General features: G+C 38.7%; 1 protein-coding gene across 6 annotated transcripts in view; it reads right to left on the reverse strand.

The window, feature by feature from the left end:
• LOC123968671 (CUB and sushi domain-containing protein 3-like) overlaps window positions 1-15,977 on the reverse strand; it is a 279,670-nt gene that overhangs the window by 12,924 nt on the left and 250,769 nt on the right. For all 6 annotated transcript variants that reach the window (XM_046045555.1, XM_046045551.1, XM_046045552.1 and 3 more), the window contains 4 exons: window positions 14,356-14,529; window positions 9,114-9,287; window positions 8,232-8,305; window positions 5,548-5,659 (listed from right to left, as the gene is read on the reverse strand). In XM_046045555.1, coding sequence (XP_045901511.1) covers window positions 5,548-5,659; window positions 8,232-8,305; window positions 9,114-9,287; window positions 14,356-14,529 — 534 coding nt within the window. The remainder of the gene's footprint in view (window positions 1-5,547; window positions 5,660-8,231; window positions 8,306-9,113; window positions 9,288-14,355; window positions 14,530-15,977) is intronic.

The raw sequence follows: 15,977 nt of genomic DNA on the forward strand, positions 1-15,977 counted from the left end.
GTCAGTCTATAAAGAGGTCCTGCATTCCTGCAGAGAGGGATTGCCCCCTCTCTGTGGGATAGTGGTTTTGACCAGGATGTTATTACCTATGCCAAGGAGGCACGCTGTTTGTTTGTCTGTCAACAGGATTATGGAAAAACTACAGGCCCAATTTTCACAAAACTCAGTGGCGTAGCACGGGCCTTGGCAGGGGTCTGCGTTCCCCGAGCGCCCTTCTAGTTGGTGTATGGGGCAGTGTCTGAGGACGTAGATGGAAGACTAATGCAGAGTGCTGAAGTGAATATTGTTGCGAATATTGCGGGTGTTTTCCATCATTAGGATGCACATATAGGTTGCAAGGTCACAAGCATTTATGGACACTGGAAGGAAGCAGGATGCCGACTGAAATAATTGGCCAACAGGAGGCTTATAAGTGCAGCCCATGTTCTGGAAGCCAGACCACGGTAACCTGAAAAGAGCGTGAACTCACTGGAAATACAAGTATAGATTTTTTTTAAGACTGATTCAGTTTTGACTTTCTTGACTTCGACTTTCTTAGCTTATTAAATTATTCTGCCTCAAAAAACAGGAAGCTAGTCACATGCTTATTGAGGATAGCGCTGAAAAGCTTACTTTACAAGCTTTTGCTGAATCAGAAACTAGGGACAGAAGCTTTTATTGCTGTGTTGCCAAAACACAGGCCTCTTTATAGACCATATTAAACATTTTCATTCTCTCATGAGTGGGTTGAGTATACTTAGTTTAATTTTTCACATCAACAAACTCTACAAAACAAAAATTTATGCAAATCACCCTGTACCACCAAAACACTGAGGGGTTGAACATTCAGGCTCTGAGGCGTCAACAATAATGTGAAAATAGCGAAATAATTTTGCAGCTTGTGAGCGAAATAATACGTTGCCAGCTGTCAAATGGGAGACAGCTGCAAGTGAGTCACAGTACCAAATCGGTCCTTCATGGCGTCTTAATGACATTAGTGGCAATTGGGTGTGGAAGGGATGCCAGGATGAAACCTAGTTTCTGGGCTTTATGAAAGACGAGGAGATTGTAGGAAATTCCTCTTGTTGGATATTACTTTTGCTCGTGTTTGATACGGTAATATTCTGTGTGTGTATCCATGTCTGAAGGCATACATTTCTTAATGCTCTAGAAAGTAAAACGGTGCATCAAGGTAAATGTTGTGTGCTGAAGTCCTGCAGGATGCTACTAATATTCATCGTATACTCACACAGTGGCTATAACAATTTGCTATACATAAAGGCAAGGACAACTGTATTGTCCTGTATGTGCCACCCAGAGATTTTTCAAGGAGTTGAGTTGCCTTGAGAAATTCTGGTGGTGTCTATTTACACTGTAAGAAACAAAATAAACTACCTCCTCATGTAAGTTGTAACTGTAATATTAAAAAAAAAAAAAAAAAGAAGAGAGAGAGAGAGCGAGAGAGCGAGAGCGAGAGAGCGAGAGAGCGAGAGCGCGAGAGAGAGAGACTCCCTTCTCGCTTCCTGAGCACAAGTCTGTTGCATTTAAATGTAACCCATTTAAATGACAAAATGTCAGCACATGTCCAGAGTGGTTGTAGAGTTAGAAGACCATGAATACTGAAGACACTTACAAGACAGGTGAATTGTTGTATCAAAGACATATAGTCATGTCCCACATCAACTTCTGTTGGAAAGACCATGCGGGCATTACTCCAGAGATTACAGGATGCCTCAAAGGACACTTTCAAGTTTTCTGTTGTTTTTCTAATAACACAACAGCATGTAATGTTCTTAGTTCAAAGTTGCAATTTCTGGTAGAGACAGAGTGCATTAGTTAGGGACACACACAGACAGAGACAGAGACAGACTTAATTACAAATTCTTAAACATTCACAGTCGCTGGTCAGAGGCTGGAATGCATCTTGTTTGTCTGCTAAGTAAATTATTTCTGGTTTGCATTAATGGTATACTTCCTGTATGTGTAATGACGCTCATTGGTACCCTCAAATCTCAATGTGTCACTGTTGATGCTTTGGAGTTCAATACTACACATTGTTGAGTTTCAAAACATCATATTGAGCTGGAAAGATATTTGAGCTGTGCAACTATAAGCAAACATATTAATCTGATAGAAAAGTAAAGTCATTAAGATCAAGTGATATTAAAATCTGACGTGTCCATTGCATCAGTTTCATCTATTGTGTTGCTAATCCCTCAAAGTTTTAACTTTCGCTGGCAGATACATACAAGATTGATTGGCTTCACTTTTAAATCCATTTAAGTGGCTTCACAGTAACAGAAGACCATTTAATCATAGAGAAAGGTATTTTAGAGGATTTATGACTGCTTTGACCGAGGGTCAACACAGAGTGTCGGACCCATGCAAAAGCACTCATACTCAAATACATAATCACAGTTTTTCCCCCAATGTATCATGGACCAGACAGCCATCTGGCTCTGTATGTCCACCTTCAGGGCTGTGCAAGTGAAAAGTGAATAAAAATAATATTATCCATCAACAGACTGAAAATGAATTCATTGTCTTGTTTTAAAGCAGAAATGCACAGTGTTTTGGTTCATGTTTGATGTAATAACTATACTCAAATGTACCAGTCTCTCTACTTAATTCATAGTAACCAAAGAAAGTTATATTGTTATGGTGAAACTTCACAAATGTAACAGTTATGCTGCCAATGCCTAATGCCAGAGTAACATAATGTTGCATAATTTATGTGCAGACCTGTAAAATACGAATGGTTTCTTCTTTGCACAAATAATGATATAATCATACAGTTTAAAGTGAGCATGGTCTTTTAATGACAAAATTCTGAACATAGAGCCTACACTACAATATGAATATAGAACATCTATTAGATGTTTCGACCACTTGTCTGTTTAAGAGCTTAGGTGCTGCAAAGTTACAAGGCAAGTTAACTTAATTTAAAGGATATCTGTATTATGAAAAATGAAATGTTAGTTTAACTATGCCAATGTTATGTAACTTTAAGGTATATGTTTATCTCATTCACTCATTTGATACATTTGAGAAGCTATTCATAAAAGTATAGGTTGGTAGAATCTGGTGACTGTCAGATACATTTTTCAATTTTAACTCCAGCTACAGTTACAATGACAGCATGGAGGAGAGGAAAATAAATACATTTTTTAAAGCCACCACAAGCAATGGACCGGTGCCACAGAGCACTTCCTGAAATGCTGCAACCTCAGCAGAGACAGACAAACCTGGCTAAGAAACTGCACCTGCTGAACACAACGAGTCAGGAAAGTTACAAGCCTCAAAACGTAATGCCTCTGAAGGAAATACGGACTGGTTGTCAGGCTCCTGGGATGTTTTGTACACAAATCCAACAAGGCTGAAGAGAAAAACCTACCAGAGGCCATTCACCGGTTTTCAATATACTGCTTACAGTATAAGGAGGACACCAACAGTAACCAAAAGAAATCAAATGTAAAGTATGTACTGGCATCTCAAATGTTAGCCCTAAACATAGGTTGCAGTTTGATTTAGTGCACTTCTTCAGTTATAAATGTAAAAGGTGGTTGACATAGTTTGTTCTGAAAAATAATCAACTAGATGTTGGGGTGTTATGTGTAGATTAATCCAATACCGTTTTCCCAAAGTTGCTTGATGTTTGTGTTCATGTTAATTTTATGTTAACATGCATCCTTTTTTATCAGTTCTGTTCATGGACAATGTGGCATCAATTAACCCCAACTCTAATTACCATATTTAACCATGTAGCAAGTTTAATATCAACCATTGTCAGTCAGGAGTACAGAATGAAACTGCCAAGCAACTGACTCCTGACCTCAGCTTGTGTCTGTGCATTGCTCAGCAGTAGCATACTAAAATGCTGCTGACAAAGTGCCTTATATTAAGAGCTTCCAGACAGCAATGGTAAAATATTCACATGTATTTCCATAATAATGAAAGTTACATTATAATTCAGAGGAGAATCTAATCAACTGGTTGTAGACAACTAGAAAGTGACTATAAGAAAATTTAATTTTAAAGCCCAGGAGTTTATCGACTAGTTTAGTGGTTATTTTTTTATTTCTGTTAAATTATGATGTGTATTTGTATTTTCCTGTTTCCTTAGAAGCTGTAAGACAAAGTGTATCTCTCACAGGACCATGCCATCTCAGTGATTTTGACAGTGCATGCAGTTCTTGTGAGGGGGAGACTGTGTATGATCCACTTTGTGTCAGTCATTTGTCTGCATACAGATATTCCTCCTCATCTGACACAGCTGTCTAAACTTTTCCAGAGAGAGAATGTCAATTCTCTGATTAGTGCAAGATTGAGGAGTTTGCTGAAGCTCTAAACTATAAATTTTGTTTATTTAAACTTACTCTAACTGTTCTTTTATTTTAAGGGACCTGTCACTGTGCTGGCAATAAATGCCATTAAGGAGCAAGGTGATTGCACAACCTCCTGAATCATTCCTTAGTGAATGGGATGATGGGGTCAATCCTTTTAAAAGATAGAGGTGGAGCAAGAACGGCTGAGGAGCTGTCGGGTGACAGAAGTCTAGGCAGGAGTACTTGTTGGATTAACAAGATTTTTTTAACAAGATTTTGGAATAAATGTGTTTATTAAAAATGGGCTTGCACCCCATTTCTTTCAATGAAGAGAGACTAAACACTAAAAAACACCTCTCTATTTAGCAGTGCCACCAACAACAGCCTCCAAAATGGCCATCAAGTCAAATCAACACATTTCTAAAACTGTAATAATACAAATTTAACAACATTTTAAGCTAGGTGTACCTAGCAATTGAGCGTATTGCACAATAAAAAGACAGCATGCATATATTCAAGTATTCACAATCCCTTTAAAACATCTCCTACCACTAAAACATGCACACAGAGTAGATCAGGTATTGAATAAAATGTAGGTATGTTTCTGCTCCCTCAGCACAAATTTCTGGGAAATGGGAAATTCAAGTGGGTGTTACATCTTGTGGTACTTATGAAATCAAGATTACAAAACAGAATTTAAATCCCCTTATCACACAGCTCAAGTGTTGACACTGTAACTGCATAGTAAAATACAGACTATAGTAAGTTTAAAATTTGGAATATTTCCATGAAAAATGCTGTAGCTGAAAGGGATTCTGCTGAAATACTGGATTACATCACACCATTGAAAAGCACTTGGTGTGGCAAAGCGGCTGGGCTAAATTGCACAGCCCTAGTTTGGTACTGGTGGAAAGTTCATGTAGTTCAAACACAATGACAGTAATCACAGTCAACACCTCACTCTCAGAATGACTGGGATGGCAAGTTGATTGGAGGTGCAAGCTGCAGTTCTCTGGGAGGTCAAAGGTTATGGTTGGACTGAACAAATGAGAAAAGTTGTACTGAAAGAAGGCATTGAAAGAAGGGGGGAGAAAGGGGGGGGTGAAGGAAAAGAAAAGTGTGTGTCTGAGTAACCAGCAATCGAGATTAACGGTGACAAAAATGCCAGAAGGGGAAGTGAAACACAAAAATAGGGAGAGTGATATAAAAATATAGCGAGGGAGCATGAGGAACAAGCACTCACGGATACAGATAGGCTGGATGCCGGTCCAGGTGAGATCTGGCAAACAGAGCCGTGTGGTGGAGCCCTGCAGTAGGTGTCCCTGTTGGCACTGGAAGTCTACTCTGCTGCCCACCTGGCCACAAACAGACAGCACACAAAGTGGAGAAAGTCAATACACTGATGCAAATGCCAATAGGCTCCCAGCATCAAATCTAAAGAGCTTGGAAAAAATGCTGCACACTTTAAGTTTTTTTCCTTTTTTAATGATTATCTGTAGTGTGTGGAGGCAGATGGTGACTATTCCTAGAGGCGATGGCCCATGTTTGTGTTCTCAACTGATGCACAGACATTAGAAAGTGAGTGAGGCTGACTTTCTCATAAAAATATAGAGCCAAACCATTTTCTGTTATCTAAATAAATTACTCTTATTTTCAGCCACCATCCCCGTCAAGTGTTTAAAAATGGCATTGACAGAAGTTTCTCATTTGGTGGTGTCAAGATATTGGTAAAGTTGTTCAGTAATGCAGAAAAACACAAGACTACAGTCATTACAAGCAGTGATCCAAATAATAAGCTGCTTCTGCTTTCATTTGGGACAAATTTCATATCAGATATTCTGCAGAATGTTACAGAGAAATTGTTTGCACTTAACTTGTAAGTGACACTGTAAAAGCAACAGGGAGGAAATAAAATGAAATACACTCGTTGAAAGCATCTCAAGGGAGCTACTGAGAACACACCAATGGTCTTGATATCAATTTCTTTGACCATGATGCATTTTAGCACTGCTCATTTTGCACACAAGCTTAAACTGCATAGAGTGCACATTATTATACATCTAGACATGCACCATGTCTTTACAAATTCACAGTGGTAGAGAAATCCAGTTGGTTTTTGTCTGTGCAACCACCTGGGATGGATACATATATGCATCAGTGCTTCATCCTTGCACATAAAATCATCTAAGCTTATAAATAATGATTCTACCTGGAACATCCATTGGAAATTGCTGATTTGAAAGAGGACTAAGTACAGTTTACACAGATGAGCTGCAAGCTTTGAATGGTACTTTGTGAACCCTTTGGAATTACATGATCTGATCATCCAAATCACAACAATAGACAAACACAGTCTGCTTAAACTAATACCACATGAACAATTATATATTTTTGTTGTTTTTATTCAACACACAGAGTAAACAGTCACAGGGCAGGGTGGAAAAGGTATGTGAACCCCTAGGCTAATGACTTCTCCAAAAGCTAATTGTAGTCAAGAGTCAGCCAACCTGGAGTCCAATCAATGAGATGAGATTGGAGGTGTTGGTTAGAGCTGCACTGCCTTATAAAATTTTTTAATTTTGCTATTCTCATGAAGCATTGCCTGATGTGAACCATGCCTAAAACATAAGAGCTCTCAGACGACCTAAGATTAGAATTGTTGACATGTATGGCGCTAGAAAGGGTTACAAAAGTATCTTTAAAAGCCTTGATGTTCATCAGTCTGTGGTATGACATATTGTTTTTAAATGGGGAAAGTTCAGCACTGTTGCTACTCTCCCTAGGAATGGCCGTTCCAGAAAGATGACTGCACGAGCACAGCAAAGAATGCTCAATGAGGTTATAAAGCATCCTAGACTGTCAGCTGAAGACTTACAGATATATCTGGAACATGCTAACATCTCTTGACAACTCTACGATATGTAAAACACTAAACAAGAATGAATTCATGGGAGGACACCACGGAGGAAGCCAATGTTTTCCATAAAAAAAACTTTGCTGCACATCTGAAGTTTGTAAATAAGCACCTGGATGTTCCACAGCACTACTGGCAAAATATTCTGTGGACAGATGAAACGAAAGTTGAGTTGTTTGGAAGGAACACACAATCCTATGTGTGGAGACAAAGGCACAGCACACCAACATCAAAACCTTATCCCAGCTGTGAAGTATGGTGGAGGGGGAACCATGGTTTGGCTGCTTCGCTGCCTCAGGGCCTGAAAGGATTGCCAGCATCAACGGAAAAATTAATTTCAGTTTATCAAGACATTTTGCAGGAGAATGTAAGGCCATTTGTCCGCCAATTGAAGCTCAACAGAAGAGGATGCAACAGGGCAATGACCCAAAACACAGAAGTAAATCAACAACAGAATGGCTTCAGCAGAAGAAAATACGCCTTCTGGAGTGGCCCAGTTAGAGTCGTGACCTCAGCCTGATTGAGATGATGAGGCATGACCTCAAGATAGCAAGTCATACAAGACATCTTAAGAATATTGCTCAACTGAAACAGTTTTGTGAAGAGGAATGGTCCAAAATTCCTCCTGACTGTTGTATAGGTCTGATCTGCAACTACAGGAAATGTTTGGTTGAGGTTATTGCTACCAAAGGAGGGTCATCCAGTAATTAAATCCAAGGGTTCACACACTTTTCCCACCCTGTACTGTGAATCTTTACGCGGTGTTCAATAAAACATATAATTGTTTGTGTAGTATTAGTTTAAGCAGACTGTGTGTGACTATTTTGTGACTTAGATTAAGATAATATCACATTTATGCAGAAATCCAGGTAATTCCAAAGGGTTCGCATACTTTTTCCTGCAACCGTTTATAACGTTTCTGGATCTGTTTCAAATACATTTGAATACATTTGAGTTAAAGAACATAACATCTGCATATAAAATGTATCCATTGCAGGTTCTGCTGATTTTACCTTAAAGCCTGTTGTGTAATTCATGAAGCCATGCTCAGGCATCCCTGGATTTTCACACGTGGTTCTCGTGGGCTCTGGAATAACAAGTCATTGCAGGAAATTGCAGGAGAGCAAAAATGAAAATATGACAGGGGCAATCATTGATAATGATGAAGCAATTTCTCTCTGGTGTTCCATGTACCAGAAGACAATTACTGAAGTGGCATGGTAACATGAGGAGAATAGCCCTGCCATCTTTAAACTTTGACTATGAATTCCTTGGCTTTTAAAAGTCTCATGAATAGGTACGACTGAGACTTAGGTAAAATGTTTCTTCAGCACTTTTCCAGCAACATCAGGCTGCAAATATAAAACATCGCAGCTGAGGTAACAATATTAATAATCCATCCATCCAACGTCAACCGCTTATCCTGTGTACAGGGCCGCGGGGCAATATTAATAATCTAATAAAAAAAAAAAATAATTTCATTATTGTGATTTAGTTTAATATCAGTGCCAGATGGCAACACAATGATTCAAGTTCACCTTCAACTATGTTGTGTTACTTATGTTAGCTGCTTCTAGAGAATCAGTGGAGAATCAATAGATAATGATTATTTGGAAGACTAATAAAATCAAGTGCTCTGTATTTTTGTTTAATTTGTTATGGTACTTGGCAGACATCATGTATATTTAATTTCACTACCTTTGTTATTTTACTCTACAAATTAAAACGCTCATCTCTTGCATGTAGAAAAGTTAAATCCTGGGATAGGATACTAGTATTTAGTTATCAAGTGTGGCAAATCACATAATAATTGAACACAAGAATTACACTCTGGTCTAAAAGCCAATTATTTTTTTTGGATAAGCAGAATTAACATACAGACTTATATTCAGTACCTATACATCGAGGCTGAGAGCCACTCCAGGTGCCGTCCTCCTGGCACATGCGTGTTGTTGATCCCACCAGCACATAGGGGGCATTACAGCTAAATGTCACCTCAGACTTGAAGATGAAACTGCGTCCTTCCCTCCGTCCTTTGGCAGGCGTACTGGGGTCTCCACAGAACTTGGCTGCAGAGGCAGAAATGTGGAATATTGCTGATGAGATACACTGAGGGCCAACAAATCCAACACAGATGTTATGCATTTTACAGCAAGTATTTATGCAACAGTGTACCACAGTTCACTCTTAAACCGTTCCTCCAGTTCATATCAATGTTTATGCCCTATTCTCCGCACTATTTTTACAATTCAAACATTCATCTCTTTTTAACCCCCTTAAAAAAAATAGGGAATAATGCAGCAACTGGTCAATTGAATGTAGTATTGAGTAGAGTATCCTGCATTTGATTCAGAAATAATAAGCTGTGTGGGCTGCTGCTGTACACATGCAACATCAGCCCATGATGATGACTGTCCACAGTGGTTTCAACTGCTTCTGTGAGCTGCTGTTTTCAATGGGCTTTTTATATCAAATTTATTTGAGTACTTAACTGTAAAAATGATTGTCTTTCTATATGATTTGGAAAGTCTTCATGGACTAAATTACTGAAATTGCACTGACATTATGCTTGTGGCACAAATTCCTTTGGCCATTTTTTATTGTATGTGGGCAGATGCATTGACATCCTTGTCTCACAATGAATAGCTCTGTCTAAAGATTCTTTCTATATCCAACAATCAACCTTTGCTGGTGAGTGGTAAGGGTAGATATGTGAGTATTCATTTTGGCAGCAAAGAGGGAGTGAGGGAGGTCATGGCACTCAATTTTAGATCAAAATAATTAGTAAGTGACATATGAATTTCTCTGACAGGGCTTGAGGTTAACACAACTGGAGCCATCTGCTACCGCTGTTGCTCTTCAAACCTTTTGTATGATATCGGCTTTTTAATGGGACTCCAGCTACAGTCTCAGCAGATGAAGCCTGTTGGATTATCACTGCGTCTCCTTCAATTTATCGCTTATAGTCGTCTAATGAAATTGCCTGGAATAATTTAGTCTGAGTGGGTTTGATGGGGAGAGAAGTGAGCCATTTTACATATTGCCCAAATATCTTTCTATCCATCTTTACTGTATATACACACATCCATCAATCCAATATACCTACAATGATCAGTAAAAGTTACTTGCTAGCTGTGGGAGGTTCAGAAATGCGCAGTGTGTGTGAGAGTAGAGTACGATAGTCACAGCAGTCAGTTGTGCAGCTCGAGCACTGTGGGATCAAGCCAACAATAAGGCAGGCTTCTCCAGACCTCCAGATGTGCTGCTGCGTGGAGGTCTGGAGACAGAGATAAGTTCTCGCCTGCTCTCTTCCTAGAAGTCAGGAACCAACAGGGGCTTCCAACAGCCAATTCCTGACATAACCGATATCTAGTAAGAGAGGAGATTAGAATCCAGTCCATGCAGGAATGGCTAAATAAAGCAATTACTGCAAAAACCTATCTCAGAAACAAATCTTTGTATTCAGAAACATATGTTCTCCTAGAAAATATGTTTGCCTATACTGTAGGTCCCGTCTGAAAGCGCATTGCATTGTGAGTTTCAACCCCCTAGCACAAACAGTTTGACAGTTTTTGATATGACAACAAATAAAGATGCAAATGTCTTGCTGGATCTGTAAACGATACTTGTCACTTTTCAAATGAAGACTTAGTATTCAGGCATTTTTTGGAGGGTTTACAATACAGGCCAAGCAGGTGACGTGCACATCAGTCGTAAGTTTTAACCCGCAGGGAAATAATGTACTGTTTTATGGACATATAAGAGAAATGGCCCTGGGCCATAAGTATATATGTAGGTGGATGAGTGAGGCTCAGAGTGACAGAGAGCAGTCAAACTTTCTCTCTCTCTCTCACTCTCTTTGCCTCTCTTCTTCCTTGATGAATTATCAATGCTTTGAAGTAATCAGTATGCAGAGGCCAGATTAAAAATTGGGATCACAGTATCAATGCTGCAGACGCATGAACTAGCATTTTCAGAAACTTGTTGCTTGCTCTCTGTTTGCCATGTGTTGTGATGGGGAACATGACTAGACACCTTAACCCTGTTTGGCTACAAAATGCTTACAAAAGTGCAGATTTTAAGAAATACCCATATGGATTTGTAGGTGCATGGCATCTCCTGAAGTATTGCTAAGCTGTATTTCAACTAAAACTGCTGAGTATGTACTGCAATCATACTGTATTTCTAAAGTGCACAGTAGTACAAGCCTAATATATGTCTAAGACACAGCGAGACTCTGGCTTGAATGATCATGCACCAAACTAAAATTAATAAACTCATCAGGTTAAATTTGCAGCAGATGTGTACGATAGAGCCTCCTACTCAGCTCATAATGATGTTGGTAAATCTCAGCTCAGTCTACAAGGTGATGTAATGTTTTGACCAATGCTTAGACTATTTTTACAGTTGCATCATGTACATAGATTTACCTCTTAATAATGGTTTCACGATTTATAGGAACCAGCACCCAAGACTGCTGTAGATAGTGCTGTGCTGACATTTTAATGCATAGATAATAGCCTTTTCTACACCAAATATGATCAGCACTTTCTTCCCTGTTGTTCCCATTTTCTAGACTCATTTATTTGCCTTAGTAAACCTTGGTGATTTATCACAGACTTGCTTCCACTTCAAGTACTTTAGCAAGAGGCTAGCTATAACAACATTTCCAGGAGAGCCAGATTCTTTATAGAAGTTGGTTATTGATCACAATGATTGATATTTATAGTGTATATTTTGCACTTTCATTGGAACCCGCATTCTAAGTTGCAAGTAACTGTGCTATTAAATGTAATTACTACATCAAAAACAATTCTCTGAGACATGCTGAGACACATTAAACACTAACTTTACATCATGGAACAAAAAGGTTACAGGCTCACATATCTGCAGAAACTTGTTTTGGGGGTGCTGCTGATGTGTAAAAATGATTCTAGTGTGTTGAGGGATGACACTGCTCATCATAATTGCAGTAGACAGAGAGTAGACATGGTACATTCACCAAGTAGAACCTTATCCATTTTATGTCTAGATGAACAACCATCATAACAACTCAGGATCAGGACACAGATATACCAGTGCACCTCAATAAAACAGGCAGTTGGTCACTTGGAACAGCTAAAGCACATATCTGGTCACAACAGACAGATACAATCATTTACAGTTGAACAGGATATAAATTACTGTAGAAAAATGCAATTTGGCCATTTAGAAGAGCAAATGGCTGCACGAGGAACTGTGCTTCAAGTTGCATGGTCAAAAACACAAGCAGTCTGTCAGCTGGATGTCAGATGCTAAATACCCAAATCGGACAGTGTTCGCCTGACTGAAAATGGCCACAAGCACCAAATTCAGTCATTAGCATCTATTATAGAACAACACACAAGTGAATGTAGTTCTTTTCAAATAGGAATGGGGGTCTCAGACAGTTTTTTGTCAAGATCCAACATAGAGCTGCAACAATTAGTCGATTAATGGATTAATTGTAAACTTGAATTTCATGATCAATTAATCATTGAATTAATCATGAAAAAAAAATCTCAGATTTCAGCTTCTCAAATGTGAATATCATGGGTTCTATACTCCTCTGACAGTACACTGTATATATTTGGGTTGTGGACAAAATACATTTGAGGACAACAGCTTGGGCTGTGGGAAACATTGATCTACATTTTTCACCATTTTCTGACACTTTATGGACCAAACAAATAATCGATTAATCGTGAAAATGATCAACAGATTAATCAAGAATGAAATTAATCGTTAATTGCAGCACTAATCCAACATTAGTTACTAAAAGACTACAAACAATCTTAATTTCTCTCCAATTCATATGAGTATGAATTGGAGAGAAATTAAGATTGTAGTGTAGATTACAGTGTAGTTACTAAATGCATAATGAATGCATACAGCCTCTGATAACAGATTGCCTGCAAAAGAAGGCTGCAATAATGAATCAATAAGATGAAAACTGCTGCAGTTCAACAATTAAATGAAAGAACTGCCTTCATTCACCAGTTTAAGTGGAGATGCTTTTAGTGCATGCTTTTTAGAACAAAAACAACACATCTTACAGCACTTGAGTGATTTGCATGAATATTTTTAGTGGCATTTGATCTCATTCCACTTAGTGCTGACTAGCATTCGGGGAGAAACAAACACATGTAAGTAATTTACCCATATTGATATTTCATTTCAATCTGACTGATTGATTGCAAGAATGAGTCTGATGACAGTGTGACACTCTTGAGCTGTCATGCATCACAAAGGTTGTTATTATGCCTCCACAGATGATTTTGAGAAGGTCTTAATGTAGTAAAGAGCATCAGACACCCCACTTGTGGCTCCACTCAAATCATCCTATTCATTGTCAAGACTGTAGCTTTGACTGTAGTGCTAGAGGTCAGTTCCATTTCATGTACAAATGATTGGCAATGGCTTGGCATTTTTCAGTATATGATTTTTGGGGGAAAAATCCCTTTGTGGCCACAGGAGGTGGAACCTTAATGTTGAAACTATGTACGCCACTAATAATCCCTTTTCTGCATCTCTGCAAAACTTTCTTACTCCATTTGTATTGTAATTCAGCTTTAACACCAAGGCCCCGATTTTAAATTTGATGACTTATTCATGACTTTAATTATATTTCATTAAGTTGAGGTAAGCTCTAAAGTGGCAAGCATAGATGGGTCTTGCCTTGGAGAAAAACTTTCAACTTGTGTGAGACAAGTTCTAAAATAACATACAGATTAATCTCTGTTAAGAGACCTATTTGAGAAAGTATCTGTTATTTCATGACTTCCCCAAATAGATTTGAACAATGTTATAACAAATTTCATGCACAGTGGGTACCGCAGTAATTCCACAGTCAAATACATGAGGCAAGGTAGATTATTTTATTATATACTTCCAAATAATTTAATATGAATTCATGATTAATAGATGAGTAAGAAGAAAAGTCCATAACATTTCGCATGCTGATAATGTTTAAAAAGGGGCATCAAGAGAAATAACCCAATTTAGCTCACTGTGCAAATAACTATGTTTCAGAAAGAATGTTACCAACACCTACACATAAGGATACTTCCTCTATAATTATCATTATAATTATCATAAAAGTACAAAATGGGGACTCACGCAAGCACTGAGGCAGGTCTCCGCTCCATGTCCCATTCCCTGTGCAGGTGAGCACAGCAGGGAAGGACAGCTCATAGCCAGGTAGACAGCTGTAGCTAACGCTGGTACCCCACTCCAGGACCGAGCCCTCCAGGAGGCCGTTGGGTATGGGTGGGGGTGTACGGCATGTCACAACTGCAGGAAGAGTGAGGACACAGTCACGGCCAAGACAAGCTTATAGAAGTACGATTAATACACAAAACAGGTCCGGTCAAGTTTGAATGAAGACCAGGTTCCAGACAGAAATCCTTGATAGTTTTGGGGTATTTTACATAGACAGTATAGCAAAATATATATATAATGGGGTCACTTAAGAATCAAGGCATGTCTCAGTCAAAATATCGACAAAAGCAAGAACACTTCATGAGATCAGTTCAGTGGTTTTTGGTTGTACAGCCCTGGACACAAGCATGAAGGATCATAAAAGATCCTTACGAAAACACCGTTGCTTTGTTTCATCTTGAAACAACTGTACCAAAACAGCTACTGGATGTAACTCAAGGTAACAGACAGTGTTAAAGCTAGGAGATAATTGCTATGATCTATGTAGATTTAAAGGGATATGACTATATCCTGGATCTTTTCTAATCAAATTTTTGATAAATGGAGGTGGTGGTGATTGAAGGAGGGATTAGTGGTATTAAAGTGTATTAAACATAGTAATAAACCCACTTTTTCCTGGTTTTATCTTCCCATTTATATCCAGAATGATTAAAACTTCAATGTCCCAGAGTGCCTAAGCACTACAGACACAACAGGATTGAAGTTAGTTTTTTCATTTTAAACATGAACATGTTTTGTCAAATCTATTATTACAATGCAAAATATAGTGTTATTTTATCATTATCAAGAGACAATAGAGGTGACACCCTTTTACATAAGGAGGATTATAACTGACTAAACACAGACTATTTCTCTGGGCTAAAGACCTAGTTTTCAGACTAAGACTGTGTTGGATTATTCTGCTGTTTCTGTTCAGAGTATACTGAATAATTTCTGTGAGAAATAAGGGGACATCTTGTGCCACAAACTTTCTGCTCAACAAATGTATTAAATGAATGCATAATAAAGCTAGGAGTTTGTTCTGACACACTTGGAGATGAACCCGTGGGGACGCAGATGGGATATGGGTTTTAGGGATGTGAATAAATTATGGCAGTTGTTTTATACCATTACTATCCTCCCTCAACACCCATCATTTCCCCAAGTCTCTCTTTCTTTTAGACATACTCAGGCATGCCAAAACACTTGAAGACAGGCTACATCTAAGGCTCGCAACTGTCTGCCAAGATCAGATGTTTAGTTTACAAATCCAGTTACTTAAACTGGCATGTTAACACCATGGCTCTCAAGTTAAGGTTTAGTGTTTTGGCAGTACAACAACATAGTCATTTTCGCTTTCCAAATACATGACAAAAATATACTGATGCAGTCATGTGAAGGCAGACTACGGACATCTTTGCTCTGGGCAGACCTAAGAATAGAGACACATGCACACACTGGTGTGATGCCCTACATTTGTGGGCATCACTAGAAAGACAAAGACTTAGCTAAGGCAGGTAGGGCTGGCTGCCACCTGGGGC

The sequence above is a fragment of the Micropterus dolomieu genome, linkage group LG03 (assembly GCF_021292245.1).
Source record: "Micropterus dolomieu isolate WLL.071019.BEF.003 ecotype Adirondacks linkage group LG03, ASM2129224v1, whole genome shotgun sequence".
Classification (NCBI taxonomy): Eukaryota; Metazoa; Chordata; class Actinopteri; order Centrarchiformes; family Centrarchidae; genus Micropterus; species Micropterus dolomieu.